Here is a 13,451-nt window from a genome sequence, read left to right on the forward strand (position 1 = left end):
TTGGTCACACTCCAAAACGTTCCTGAAGGCTTCAGGACAACTGCCGAACCCCACTTTCTAATTTTGTCAGTATAGAAGTCCCCTACAGCTTATACCCAGCCTGTGACTTCTCACAAACTCTCCGAAATCGAACGTTTTGAGTCGTCCCAAACGCATGCACACAGACACACACAGTTCAGTTCCAAATAAAAATCGTAAATAGCTCACTGTGTTATATTTTTAATTTAATTATTTTGTTGTAAAAAATCAACAATTTTTTTGATCCATAACTTTATCTTCCTGCTAAAAAAAAAAACAAAAATTGGAAAAAATAGAGCAAATAGCCTAATGTAACAAGATAAATATGTATTGTTTTTGGGATTTTCTTTTTCCAAAATAACAGAAAAATATACATTTCCAGAAAGCTATTGTCATCTTAAAATGTGTGAATGCTGATGAGAGACTTGGTTGCTATTCAGTACTTATGCTTATCATTTCAAAGAATGTCTTCCATTTTAATTATTTGCTTTGTATTTCTAAGTAACAGATTTGAATACATTTTTTTTTGTATTTTAATTGACCAACAAATCTCTTCAAGGCCCCAAAGAAGGAGCTGCAAAACGGTGTGATCCGCGGCTACCAGATTGGCTACAGAGAAAATGGGCCCGGCAGCAATGGCCAGTACAGCATTGTGGAGATGAAGGCCACTGGAGACAGTGAAGTGTACACCTTAGACAACCTCAAGAAGTTTGCCCAGTACGGCGTGGTGGTCCAGGCCTTCAACAGAGCTGGAACAGGCCCGTCCAGTACTGAGATCAATGCTACCACACTGGAAGACGGTAAGAAAGAAACCTAACATGACAAGATGATGAGGGAGTAGGAAAGAGTGTCCGAGACATTAGAAAAGATGCATTTGCTTGTTTTGTTTAGTAAAGTGGCAATGGGACAAAAGCACATTAGTCAGAACAGCTAACATTCATTTATAGACACACACAGACACACAAGAACACTAAAAATTGTTGAATTAGATTTGCAGCACATCCCCCCATGAAGCTTTCCACTTTAATTAGCACCCTCATTAGGCTGGTGGAGGCCCAGGGAGGAACAAGGAACCTTATTACGCTCCTTTTCACCTCCTTTCCCTGCTGCTTTTCGGTCTATCCTTGTCCAACACAGCAATCCTGTCATACAACCATCACATCGCTCATCTTTGTGAATAGCGTTCACACCTTGATCATAGTTGCTCATTTGATCGACCAGATAGCTCATAAAGCATCAATTGCATAAAAAAATGAACATTATTGTTGTCTACCAAACTCATCCCACCCCGCCCTCATTTGCATTTGAACCCCTGAAGGTGTAGCGGTTTTACTATGCACTCAGCACTCTTGATGCTTTTTCAGCCCTCCATCAACACCTCCTCCCACAGACACTTCTCCTCCATTTCTCTAAAAGCTTGCAGATAACAAGAAGCCATTGAGAGCTAATTTGAGCTTATTGGACTGATTTATCCATGCAGTGATTGCCTGTGGGTTGTGGTGTTGAGTACTTCCTCAAATGTCGGCTGCTTTGGCAGCCAAGCTGGACAGTAGAGCCATCAGGTCATTTTAACGACAACATAACCTAAAAAGTCCCATATTTGCTCAATACAGCACTGACACTTTTCTGGTTCTACCATATCTTACTTATTGTGTGGAAATATGGGGTAATAACTATAAAAGCAATCTTCACTCGCTAAATGTACTGCAAAAAAGGTCAGTAAGGATAATTCATAATGCCGCCTACAGCGAACATACTAACTCCTTATTTCTAAAATCACAAATACTTAAACTTGCTGATATAGTTAATTTTCAAACAGCTAAAATAATGCATAAGGCTAAAACAACCAATTACCTAAAAATGTCATCCAATACTTCTCTACAAGAGAGGAGAAATATGATCTCAGGGAAGAACTACATTTGAAACACTTATATGCTAGGACTACGTTAAAAAGCCATAGCATTTCAGTATGTGGAATCAAACTATGTAATGGATTGAGTAAGGACCTCAAACAATGCACAACGATGAGCCAATTCAAGAAACAATACAAGCAGTTGATGTTTGCTAAATACAAGGATGAAGAGTCTTGAACCAGTCATGATGTGCTATATATATCACTATATTGACACTTACTATGGTACCCATTATGTCATTGGATGGTCATATCATCTCGTACTTTGGTACGAGGTGCATTATTAAAAAAACAAAAACCTTAAACTGTATTATGGAAAGCAGGAAGTGAACAAATGTAACAGTTACTGATTGTAAAAGTACCAGATGGAGGGGTAGGATTTAATAAGCTTTGCTTCTTCCTACTCCTTTTGGACATCATTTTGGACATTGGAACTGTGAACTGATTATGTGACGCACTCAATTGTAATCTGATGCATGTTCAAATGAAATAAAACCATTACCATTACCAAACTCATCCCCTTTTGTCTCTACAGTTCCCAGCGAACCACCACAGAATGTACGAGCCATCTCGGTGACTTCGGACGAGGCGGTGATCACATGGGCGGAGCCTCCACGGCTGACGCTGCACGGTGTGCTGAAAGGCTACCGGGTTGTGTTTTGGTCCCTCTTCCCCGACGGAGGTGGGTGCTGTGGCGGCCGGGCCCAATGGCCAATGCAGAGTAATTATCATCTATCTCATTCTAAACTTCACCAGTCCTCTCACCTCATTGTCAGCGTTATGTGCCAGTATATGTTGACGCGTATCTCATAAAGCACTTCCTATTTCTGTGTATTTTTGATGTGTTTAACTATAGTTAACTGTGTTTGTGTCTGTGCTTGTTCGATTAGCAGTATTGAATGTTGGGAAACTGGCAATTGTATGTTTTCATACAGTGGAACCTCGGTTTTTATCACTATGTAATCCGTTCCAAAAGGTCAGATGAAAACGAAACATACTTACTTTCACATAACTAATATAAATCCAATTAATCTAACACAAAACACATTTTATTGAGAATAATTATATGTTTTACATGCAGAAAACAGAGTGAATATACATGACAAATAAAATGAATAAATGAACATTTATTGTGATTTTGACCTTTAAGTGTAGGGGATGAAAGAGCCAGTCTGTTACAAATGCAACTTTAAAGAGTTTAAACTAGGGTTGTGCAATATTTTGTATATACCGATATAGATTCTTCCAATGATACAAAAATGACTTAATCGGTATAAATTATAATGACGAGTTGATACATACGATGAATCAAATGCTGTCACCGTGAGAAGGAGCGTTCTTGTTGGGAAGTATTTACTCAACGGACCTCCCGACCCAAACAGGTTACACAAGCGAATCTCCTCGTGCAGAGCATAAATAGAAGCTAGCAAGGGTTATCTTACTTTAGGATGCCAAGAAGTTGTGTGTGTTCGTCCTCAACTCTGGCTCGATGAGTATATCTTTGCTACATTGTGTTTTAATTCTTTAATGTAAGCAACATTTTACAATGTCCGATGAAGTTGTGGAGATTCTGAGTGAAAAAAACACGAGAAACACGTTTATTTTGAATGTACCTCATGTTAGATGTAAATAGACATTGTCAACACACTTCCGTGACTGTCCTTCAAATTAAGAGCACCGTTAGCCTCATGTCTGCGTAAACAAGAGTATGCAGTTGGAATTTCATGGGTGACTACATCTTCCTTCATGACAAACACAGCCATTATAGTTTGTAGAAGATAGTAGCAATGTGTGCAGAGGCTGACATCCCATTAGAAAAGTAAGTGAATTTCTTACCAATAAGAGAGATAAGTGTATCTCACTATATGGCTTAAGGTTTGTAGCTTTTTATACAAGACTTTGCTTAATTTCAATTTTATATAATCATATTGTGATAAATGCTAAGGTCCATATCGCCCAACCCTACCCACCTTGACATACAACCCTCTTGCTATGAAATCTTTCTTGAATACACAAGTGTTTCTCACCTGTCCCAAATTTACAAAAGCACAGATTCATCTAACTCTAAGATACTGTGTGCCTGAACGCATCATCAGTGCAAAGTGCAGTGCCTGAAAGGAGGAAGGACAGTTACGAAGTTCTGTGTGTGTTCTATGAACAAATAAACCACACACGTACATAAAAAAAGATGATTAAAGGATTCCCGGCCTGAATCTGTCTATAGTGTCCCAACTACACTAAAAGAACCACGATCCATTCCTTCAGAGATCGAGTCAACAGCTTTGTTTGGTTAATTAACTAGCGATATAAATATACATACGAAAACCAAGACGTACCGTATTTGTGGCACCAATGTTCGGTGAAAACGGAATCCTACAAAAACTGATGTTCCACTGTACTATAAATATTGTACATGCAGTAGTACCGCAATATATGGTCTAGTTGCGATTTGCTCAAGTTGTTTGTTGGTGTCTGGTGATTTATGTTTTCATAGATATGGCCAATCCCTAAGGAAAATTCAGTCACGGTTCTAATGATCATTTCTAGACTGTCCGCCCTTATTTTCCTTAGAGTCGGGAGAGATGCAGAACATCACCACCACACGTGAACAGGTGGAGCTACGTGGACTAGAGAAGTTCACCAACTACAGTGTTCAGGTCCTTGCCTACACCCAAGCTGGCGATGGGGTCCGCAGCAACATCCTGTACATCCAAACTCACGAAGATCGTGAGTATACACTCGAGAAATTGTCTGAAAGGAAGAATTTATGGAGTACAAAAGATCGGGGAGTCGATAAATGGGTGCTGGGTGTATCTCAAGCCCGTGACAAAATCTTATTTATGCTACGAAGCTCCATTAGCGGTGCTAATGAGAATTAAGAGGCTTTGGGTACACGGCTCAGAGCTGAGTGAGGCCTGGCGGGAGAAGCTGGGGGGAGGGGGGGCTGCTCTCTCTCGCACAGCATATAGCGCGTAGGAGTCAACCATCATCCCCAGCCCACATCCTTTTCACCAGCCTTCTTGCCATAGGCAGAGGGATTAACTCTTCTTGGATTAGAAAGAATTAATTTTGTGCTTACACCATTGGAGGCAGGATTACAGTCAGATCCATGTCTCTTTATAAAGGAGGGGTCTTTGGGTGGCAAACATGATGCAATGGAGATAAGATGAATAGAAACATCAATTGCCCCTTTATCAATGCAATAGATCATAATAGTGAAGGTGGCTCTGTTTCCTTTGTACCATTATGCCGCGCCTCTTGACACAGGCCACGCTGGTTGCACTGCAGGCTGTTTGTCTGGGCAGATTTCGGGCACCAGATGGGACTTGAACCCCGCCACACCCTTTTTCCGCTGCCACTCCCACTATGCGGTTTTATAGAGGTTCGTTTATGATAATGATGAGTGCTTCCCCACAATCACCCACCCTCTCACTTCCCGAGGATCCGCATATTCCCTTCACCCTTGCCTCTCTTGTAGAAGCTCCCCTGCTCCACTACATAGTATTTGAGAACTGAGGCATTGACTCAGGATCAGGGGGTCCTTACATTTCGCTAAAAAAAGGAATGATGGATTTACCAAGGCTTGGTATTACACTGCAGTGCCTGAGATGAGGCCCACTGTCAGATACAGCTAATATTTATGTCGGGAATTGAATAGTTTGGACGCTGTGAAATCCACACTGTATAGCCGAGGACACAAAAGCCTTATTGTGAACCTCTCATGCCATGCAGCGCCCTGCTGTGTGTACTCTAAAGTGAGCATGCATTTTAAACTCTCCTTGAGGCTTTAGCTTGATTACTTACAATGGAGCGTATTAAGTGGCATCCAGTGTCAAGCTGAAGTGGCTGACAGAGGATCAGACACTCGTGTCTAATCTGTTTGTGGGTCTGCGAGTTAGGAGAATGCTGGTTGTCACAGTATCAGAACTGCTGACCAATGTCTGAATGAACATATGTCACCACTGGCCATGCCAACGCACTTCTTTCAAAGTCCTCCCGGAGCGGCTTAGTGCAGGATAAGACTGGAAATCTGTAAACAAGCCTGATCACTTTAATAGCAATCCAACACTCGGTGTGGGATGGATGCAGCGTGACAAAAACACCAATATACAAAACATGCCTGCCCTTCTAATTTGTATGTTTATTTTCTATAGTTCCTGGCCCACCCGCTGGCATCAAGGCAGTTCCCTCCTCACTGAGTAGTGTGGTCGTGTCCTGGTTGCCCCCCCACAAACCAAATGGTGTCATCCGCAAGTACACCATTTACTGCTCTAGTCCAGGGTCCGGACAGCCGGTAAGCATGTCTGCTCTTTGTGAGCTGATTCAAACATTATTAACCATGCATGTCTGCTTGTATCGGCCATTATTGGTTAACAAAAAATGGTTTCATAGTGTATCAGTATCAATTTTTCTGCCAATAATGATATCAGCACGCAAGCCGTATTGTGTTGTTCTATACAGCAATGAGCTTACTAGCTCAATATCTGTCAATTTCCGTCTGGAAATATTTTGTTTTGCCTTTGAATTGTAATATCTCACCTCAGGAAGAATCACTGTGATTCACACGCAGTTCACATTTATGCAAAATAATAATCAACTGGAGACGTATTGAAGGAGCCCAGTTGATAATTTCACTATCTGTATGAGTCCCAAGTTTTACTTTATTTTGTTCTTATGTGGAAATGTGCAGTTTTTAATTTAATTCATTCATTCATTTTCTACCGCTTATCCTCACGAGGGTCGCGGGTGTGCTGGAGCCTACCCCAGCTTTCTTTGGGCACGAGGCAGAGAGTCCACAATTAACATGCATGTTTTTGGAATGTGGGAGGAAACACAGAGATGCCCAAGGGGGGAATCGAACCGCTGTCTCCTAACTGTGTGTCCACCATGCAGCCTGCTTTTTACTTTTTAAATTTAAATTTAATTGGATTGTAATTTTTGAATTCATTTAATTCATTAATCTGTCTTACTTGTTGGCAGTAGAAGAACACATTATATTAGTTGACTATTGGTGATGATTTTGAGTGTTATTTTTAATTTTGAAATAAATATGAAATGCATCCAGTGGCATCGCAGTCAAACAACCGTGTTGATTCATTACACAACATTCCTTTGTTGGAAGAGCTGCTGCCAATATCGGTATATGTTGATATCTTTATTGGTAAGTGCCATATTATATTGGCTATCAGTAAAAAAAACAACAATATTTACAATTTCTATTATTAACTGAGCCCGTGTGCACAAATGTGTGTTTGTATGTGTCTTTTTTTTTTGTCACTCTTTCACTCTGTTTGCGCCATCGCCTTATTGCCTGTCCTCCCAGATGAACAGATGAGGTTGTCTTGGCAACGTGATGAGACGTAGATATGCAAATGAGGCAGGGAACAAGCTCACACATGCACACTGCCGCATCAGAGAGCCACACAGACATCACATTTCAGCCATTTGCTATTTATACACCCGTGTGTGGCATTTCACTTTTTGGTTATATCATGTGCACACAAGCGGCATCGCGCAGTGAATTCTGATATCTCCCCCTTTTGTTGTTATTCCAAAATGCTCCTCAATTTCTGTGCATGAGTGCCATGTAAATGAGCACGGGCTGGGAGACGGGGAGGGAGGGGAGGCTGAAAGAAAGACACCATTAGAGGTAGGCACAGGCTGAGGGGAAATGGGGGAGTGTGGGGGGGGTGACAGACGGGCAGGGAAGGAGGGAGGAGCAGAGGAGGGTATCAGTCACATCGAGATGAGAGTGCTTTTGTCCGTCTTTTCATTATCTCCCTGTATCACTCCCTGGATCACCACAACACTGCCGCTATTCTGGTGGAATGTTCGCACCCCCTCCACACACTCGCACACGTCCTCCCTCCCTCGGCCCCTCCATCCTCTCCACCGATTTAGACAGAGAGGGAAAGGGGAAAGCAAATGCTGAAGGAGCCTGAAGATGAGCGCTAAAAAGATGAACAGATTAAAGAGACAGAACAGGAGACAGACTTGATAGAATGCTGTGGTTTTGGACGAAAATCACTTTAAAGAAATATTTACTAATAATACATCCTTAGTCCTGTATTTAGCCATTTTTTTAACCAACGGTAGGCATGATTTAATGGGATCATATTACATTTTATGTTTTCTTCATCCAATCATAATTCTTTATCATAGATCAATTTTGAGCGATGATTTGGTCTCCAATGTTCTAGAATTGCACTGTTTGATTACTGTTGTTTTCAATATTTTTATTACTTGAAAAATGATTATAAAAGGATGATAAATCAAATATAAAATCCCATAGTACTGAATGAATATTTCATTCTTGGAAGGCCAAATGAAGGATAATTTCTTTTGAAGTACTCTCAAGGTCATTTTTGTAAATGTGGCAAACCATACTAATAATTTGAAAAGGTGTGAAAGGTTAACACAGAATTTACAAAATATAGCAGTTTGTTATTAATTTGTTCCAAAAACTGAAACGTACAAAAACCGAGGCAATTTTTACCAGAGGAAACAATATAAACCCAATTAATCCGTTCCAGACACCCAAATATATATTGAGCAAAAATTTATTTCATAGAGAATAATTGTAGAAAACAATGTGAAATAATTATGGTCACCAATGGTGATATTGAATTCAATAGTATTTCTCACATTCTTTATCAAATTGCTGCCTACTTTCTTTGGCCCCATGGTGCATTATTTAGCAGTCGCACTCAATAAAAAACATGCACAGACAGTGAATCAGCAGTGTGTACGGTACTTTGTTTTGACAACCGAGACAGTGTACGAAAAATGGCGAGTTTTGACGAAAACTGTGGCGTAGGAAAACCAGGGTGAGGAAAAACAACCATAAAAACCTTGAACACTGAGAGGATCTGTCCTTTATTTAACAGAACATAAAAAAAACGGTAGAAAAATGAATGAATGAATGAATAAACTATACGTAAAAATATGATGATCAGCACAAAAAGATTAGACGTCTCTCCATATTAAAGAATGTAGGACAGTAAAAAGGCCTGTTTCCCAGCAAATGTTTTACTGCAATCCAGATTTGAAGGATGTAATTTTGAGCAGTCCACTGCGAGTGTATGTTTGACAGAAGTGTAATCAATCCATCAAAATGTCAGCTAACCGAAGACTCGTACTCACGTCCTCAGGCACCCAGCGAGTACGAGGCCAACCCGGAGATGCTCTTCTACCACATCACACACCTGAGCCGAGGCAAACAATACCACATATGGGCCGCAGCCGTGACGACCGCCGGCCGGGGCAACATGAGTTCAAAGGTCATTGTGGAGCCAGCCGGGAAAGGTGAGTCACGAGGACGGCGAGCCTTGTAAAGGTTATGAGGCGTAGCGCTTTAAAAGATGGCTATTAAACAGCAACATGATCTGTTCACACATCACTTTCATCACTCGCCGCCCTCCTCGCTCTGTCTGCACTCTTCGCTATTGATTGACAGCCGTAGTATTGATTGAGTGCCAGCTATGTTGCTGTTGTTAATTATGTGGTGATGAACAGGGCCTATCTAGTAAAATGACCCATGGGGAGAGAGGGAGCAGGCAGGAATCAATAGAGGGGAAGATCTATGTGTGGAAGATAGACTAGAGAAACTAGGAGGTCAAAGGAGGGGCTCAGCGGTGAATAAAGGTCTTCCTTGCAGACAAACTGGGCCACTTGTATAGTAAACAAAAGATGGGGGTTATGACACCCGAAAGGATAAAAGATGCTGGAACAGTTTTTCTTCAGCTGCCTTTGTGTCATCCTTCACAGTCCCAGCCAAAATCTTGTCCTTTGGGGGAACGGTGACCACACCCTGGAAGAAGGAAGTACGTCTGCCCTGCAAGTCAGTGGGAGAGCCGGCACCGACCATCAAATGGACAAAAGACAGGTCAGAGTTGATTATATACAGTCAAACCTCGGTTTTAGTACACCCCGGTTTTTGCCTCATTTTTTGTTTTCATACAATATTGCACGTCCGTTTGGCTGGTTTATGTTGTATCATTCTGCAGAATCGAGTGCCTAGATGAAGTCTATGAATTTTTTCATGAGTAACTGCTAAATAACCGGGCTGCACGGCGACCGAGTGGTTCGCACGCAGGCCCCACAGCTAGGAGACCTAAGTTCGATTCCACCCTCGGCCATCTGTGTGGAGTTTGCATGTTCTCCTCATGGGTTGTCTCTTGGGACTCCGGTTTCCTCCCACATTCCAAAAACATGCTAGGTTAATTGGTGACTCCAAATTGTCCATAGGTATGAATGTGAGTGTGAATGGTTGTTTGTCTATATGTGCCCTGTAATTGGCTGGCGACCAGTCCAGGGTGTACCCCGCCTCTCACCCGAAGACAGCTGGGTTAGGCTCAAGCACCCCCAGGACTCTCGTGAGGACAAGCAATAGAAAATGAATGCATGAATGCTAAATAACCTGCCATGGGGCCAAACAAAATGTGTGTGCCAGGGTGAGAAACACTATGAAAGTTCTATGTAAAACTATAATTATTCTCTGTAAAATATATTTTTTCATCACATTTTTGATATCTGGAACATTTCTGCAGGAAAAGTTGCCTCATTTTTCACAAACATTGACAAAGATGTCCCATAAGCATATGAAATGTTAGCCTTTCCATGTTAATTAGTTTTTCACATTATACATTTCCACCTACTATAGAAGGTTAAGATCATTATGTAATTTGCTACACAATTTGATGGGAAAATTCTACAAAGTAGACCTCCAAATAAACTACCAATCAATAACCCCCCCCCACCAATGGAAGTGAACGTCCTTGGGAAAGCTTCCACCTTGAGAATGATGTTAACATCTTTAATGTGTCTCTTGCCAGTGAGGACTCGGCCATTCCAGTGACAGCTGACAGTCAGCGGCAGATCTTATCAAACGGCACACTAGTACTGCGCTTAGTCAAAGCAGAAGATTCGGGGTACTACACATGCACGGCTACAAACACCCTGGGATTTGACACCATTATAGTCAATCTGGTAGTGCAAGGTAAAAGCAAACAGAAGACACCACACAAACTGTTTCTATGTTATTTTTTTCTCCGTTTGTGAAGTCACTGTATGTCCTTGTGTTTCTACGCAGTTCCTCCAGACCAACCCCGTCTGACGGTCTCCACCACTTCCACCTCCTCCATCACACTAGCCTGGATCCCAGGGGACAATGGTGGAAGTTCCATTAGAGGTACACGTCACCATGAAATACCTATCCTCTGCATGACAAATTGTTTACATTGCCTCAACTTATGCTGCATATGAGCTGCTTCTGAATAAGAAGAAGGCAGACTCAATGCAGCCGACTGCTGCCATCTGGTGGTTACAAAATGTAAATATTTGATTTGCTCATTGGCTTCAAGCACATCTAATCTAACTAAAATATGTGCTTGTGATCATGCAGGATTCCTACTGCAGTATTCGGTGGACAACACAGAAGAGTGGCGGGATGTGCTTATCAGCTCCAGTGAGCGTTCTTTCAGGTTGGACAATCTGCGCTGTGGAACGTGGTACAAGGTCAAGTTGGCGGCAAAAAACAGTGTGGGCTCAGGGCGTATCAGCGAGATCATTGAAGCTAAAACTCATGGCAGAGGTAAGCACCGGTCGTGTGGAATGTAAATATTGCGACCATCCGATACTGTTACCTGAATTTGGATCCCTGATGCCGATACAATTCTGCTACCGGAGCTCTGTTGCCTTTAATATGCAACCACAACAAGGGTGTACCCCGCCTCTCGCCCGAAGACAGCTGGGATAGGCTCCAGCATGCCCGCGACCCTCGTGAGGATAAGCGGGATAGAAAATGGATGGATGGACATTGTGCTCACTTCCTGTGTGAAAATGAAGGAAGGTCAATCTATCCATCCGTTTTCTATACCGCTTATCCACATTAGGGTCGCTGGGGTATGCTGGAGCCTATCCCAGCTGATTTTGGGTGAGAGGGCGGGGTACACCCCGGACTGGTTGCCAGCCAATGGCAGGCCACATATAGACAACCAATCACACTCATATAAATAAAGGAAGGTGTTAAAAATAAATAGGAGCTAAAATAATGACACTATAAAAGGAAGAAATTAATATTTTTAAACGTAATAAACTAGAAGGTAAATAAGACACAATTTCCGCCATAGTAAGTTCTGCATATAAATTGAGCAATAACGTTTCAAGTGTTTTTATATTGTTAAATATGGCACCATCTTGTTAATTTCCACAGAGCCCGTGTTCAACAAGGACCAGCCCCTACTCATGCACATCAACTCCACCCACGCGGGCCTCAACCTACAGGGCTGGACCAGCGGCGGCTGCCCGATCACTGACCTGATGCTGGAGTTCAGGCCCAAAGGCACCTGGGCCTGGCAGAGCTTGAAGGCCAACTCCACCACTCAGCTCTTCCTCAGTGAGCTGCGGGAAGCAACATGGTATGAGCTGAAAATGAAGGCCTGCAACAGTGCTGGCTGCGGCAACCAGAGCTCCCAATTTGCCACCACCGACTACGATGGAAGTAAGGGGATCGCATTTCTCGTCACCCAACATTTCACATCATGTTATGTGATCTCAAACAAATTCTTCCATTGCCAATAGGTACAATTCCCCCCATTAAATCTGCCCGTGGGGAGGGTGATGATGTCAAAAAGCTGTTCTCCATCGGCTCGCCAGTCATCCTGGTCACCATTGGTGTTGCTTTACTCTTCATTATCCGCAAGAAACGCAAAGAAAAGAGGCTGAAACGCCTGAGAGGTGAGATGACGGAGTCTGAGAATTGCTAACAGCACTTATCTAATACTGTATGATTATGTTGTCACACAGATGCAAAGAGCCTGGCTGAAATGCTCATCAGGTGAGAACTCTTATATCACTTTTCACAGTGACTAAACATGCAAAAACGCAAAGATTGATAAACCACTTATGGTCATGTGTGCAGCAAGAACAATCGTAGCATCGACACCCCTGTGAAAGGCCCTCCTCAAGGTCCAAGGCTCCACATTGACATCCCTCGAGTTCAGCTGCTCATCGAAGACAAGGAAGGCATCAAACAGATAGGTTTGTAATTATTGCCATTTTTCAAATTTGCTTTCAAACAGCTAAAATCCAAACAATAACTTGTTACCCAGAAAACACAATACAATTCTTCTAAACAACGCAAAAAAACTTCAGCATACTGTATCAGTATGTGGAAACAAATGAGGGAACAGCTTTAGTAAAGATGGCGACTCCAAATTGTCCATAGGTATGAATGTGAGTGTGAATGGTTGTTTGCCTATATGTGCCCTGTGATTGGCTGCCGACCAGTCCAGGGTGTACCCCGCTTCTCGTCCGAAGACAGCTGGGATAGGCTCCAGCACCCCCACGACCCTCGTGAGGATAAGCAGCATAGAAAATGAATGATTGAATGAATTTAGCAAAGAACTCACTAAAATGCAGTAAATGAGTGATTTAAAGAAACAGTACAAGCAGTTGATACAAAGTACAAGAAGCCGTGAACCACTGTGTCCACCCTACACAATGTCTAACCACTCTTGCA

At 42.2% G+C, this 13,451-nt stretch overlaps 1 protein-coding gene across 5 annotated transcripts in view; it reads left to right on the forward strand.

The window, feature by feature from the left end:
• LOC131138615 (cell adhesion molecule DSCAML1-like) overlaps positions 1-13,451 on the forward strand; it is a 68,952-nt gene that overhangs the window by 51,119 nt on the left and 4,382 nt on the right. For 3 of the 5 annotated variants that reach the window (XM_058087696.1, XM_058087694.1, XM_058087697.1), the window contains 13 exons: positions 578-818; positions 2,466-2,651; positions 4,502-4,657; positions 6,085-6,224; positions 9,082-9,235; positions 9,698-9,815; positions 10,765-10,928; positions 11,022-11,120; positions 11,334-11,522; positions 12,144-12,431; positions 12,512-12,667; positions 12,737-12,767; positions 12,852-12,970. In XM_058087696.1, coding sequence (XP_057943679.1) covers positions 578-818; positions 2,466-2,651; positions 4,502-4,657; positions 6,085-6,224; positions 9,082-9,235; positions 9,698-9,815; positions 10,765-10,928; positions 11,022-11,120; positions 11,334-11,522; positions 12,144-12,431; positions 12,512-12,667; positions 12,737-12,767; positions 12,852-12,970 — 2,041 coding nt within the window. The remainder of the gene's footprint in view (positions 1-577; positions 819-2,465; positions 2,652-4,501; positions 4,658-6,084; positions 6,225-9,081; positions 9,236-9,697; positions 9,816-10,764; positions 10,929-11,021; positions 11,121-11,333; positions 11,523-12,143; positions 12,432-12,511; positions 12,668-12,736; positions 12,768-12,851; positions 12,971-13,451) is intronic. The other 2 variants (XM_058087695.1, XM_058087698.1) reach the window with 1 other exon arrangement.

This window comes from Doryrhamphus excisus, chromosome 11 (assembly GCF_030265055.1).
Source record: "Doryrhamphus excisus isolate RoL2022-K1 chromosome 11, RoL_Dexc_1.0, whole genome shotgun sequence".
Classification (NCBI taxonomy): domain Eukaryota; kingdom Metazoa; phylum Chordata; class Actinopteri; order Syngnathiformes; family Syngnathidae; genus Doryrhamphus; species Doryrhamphus excisus.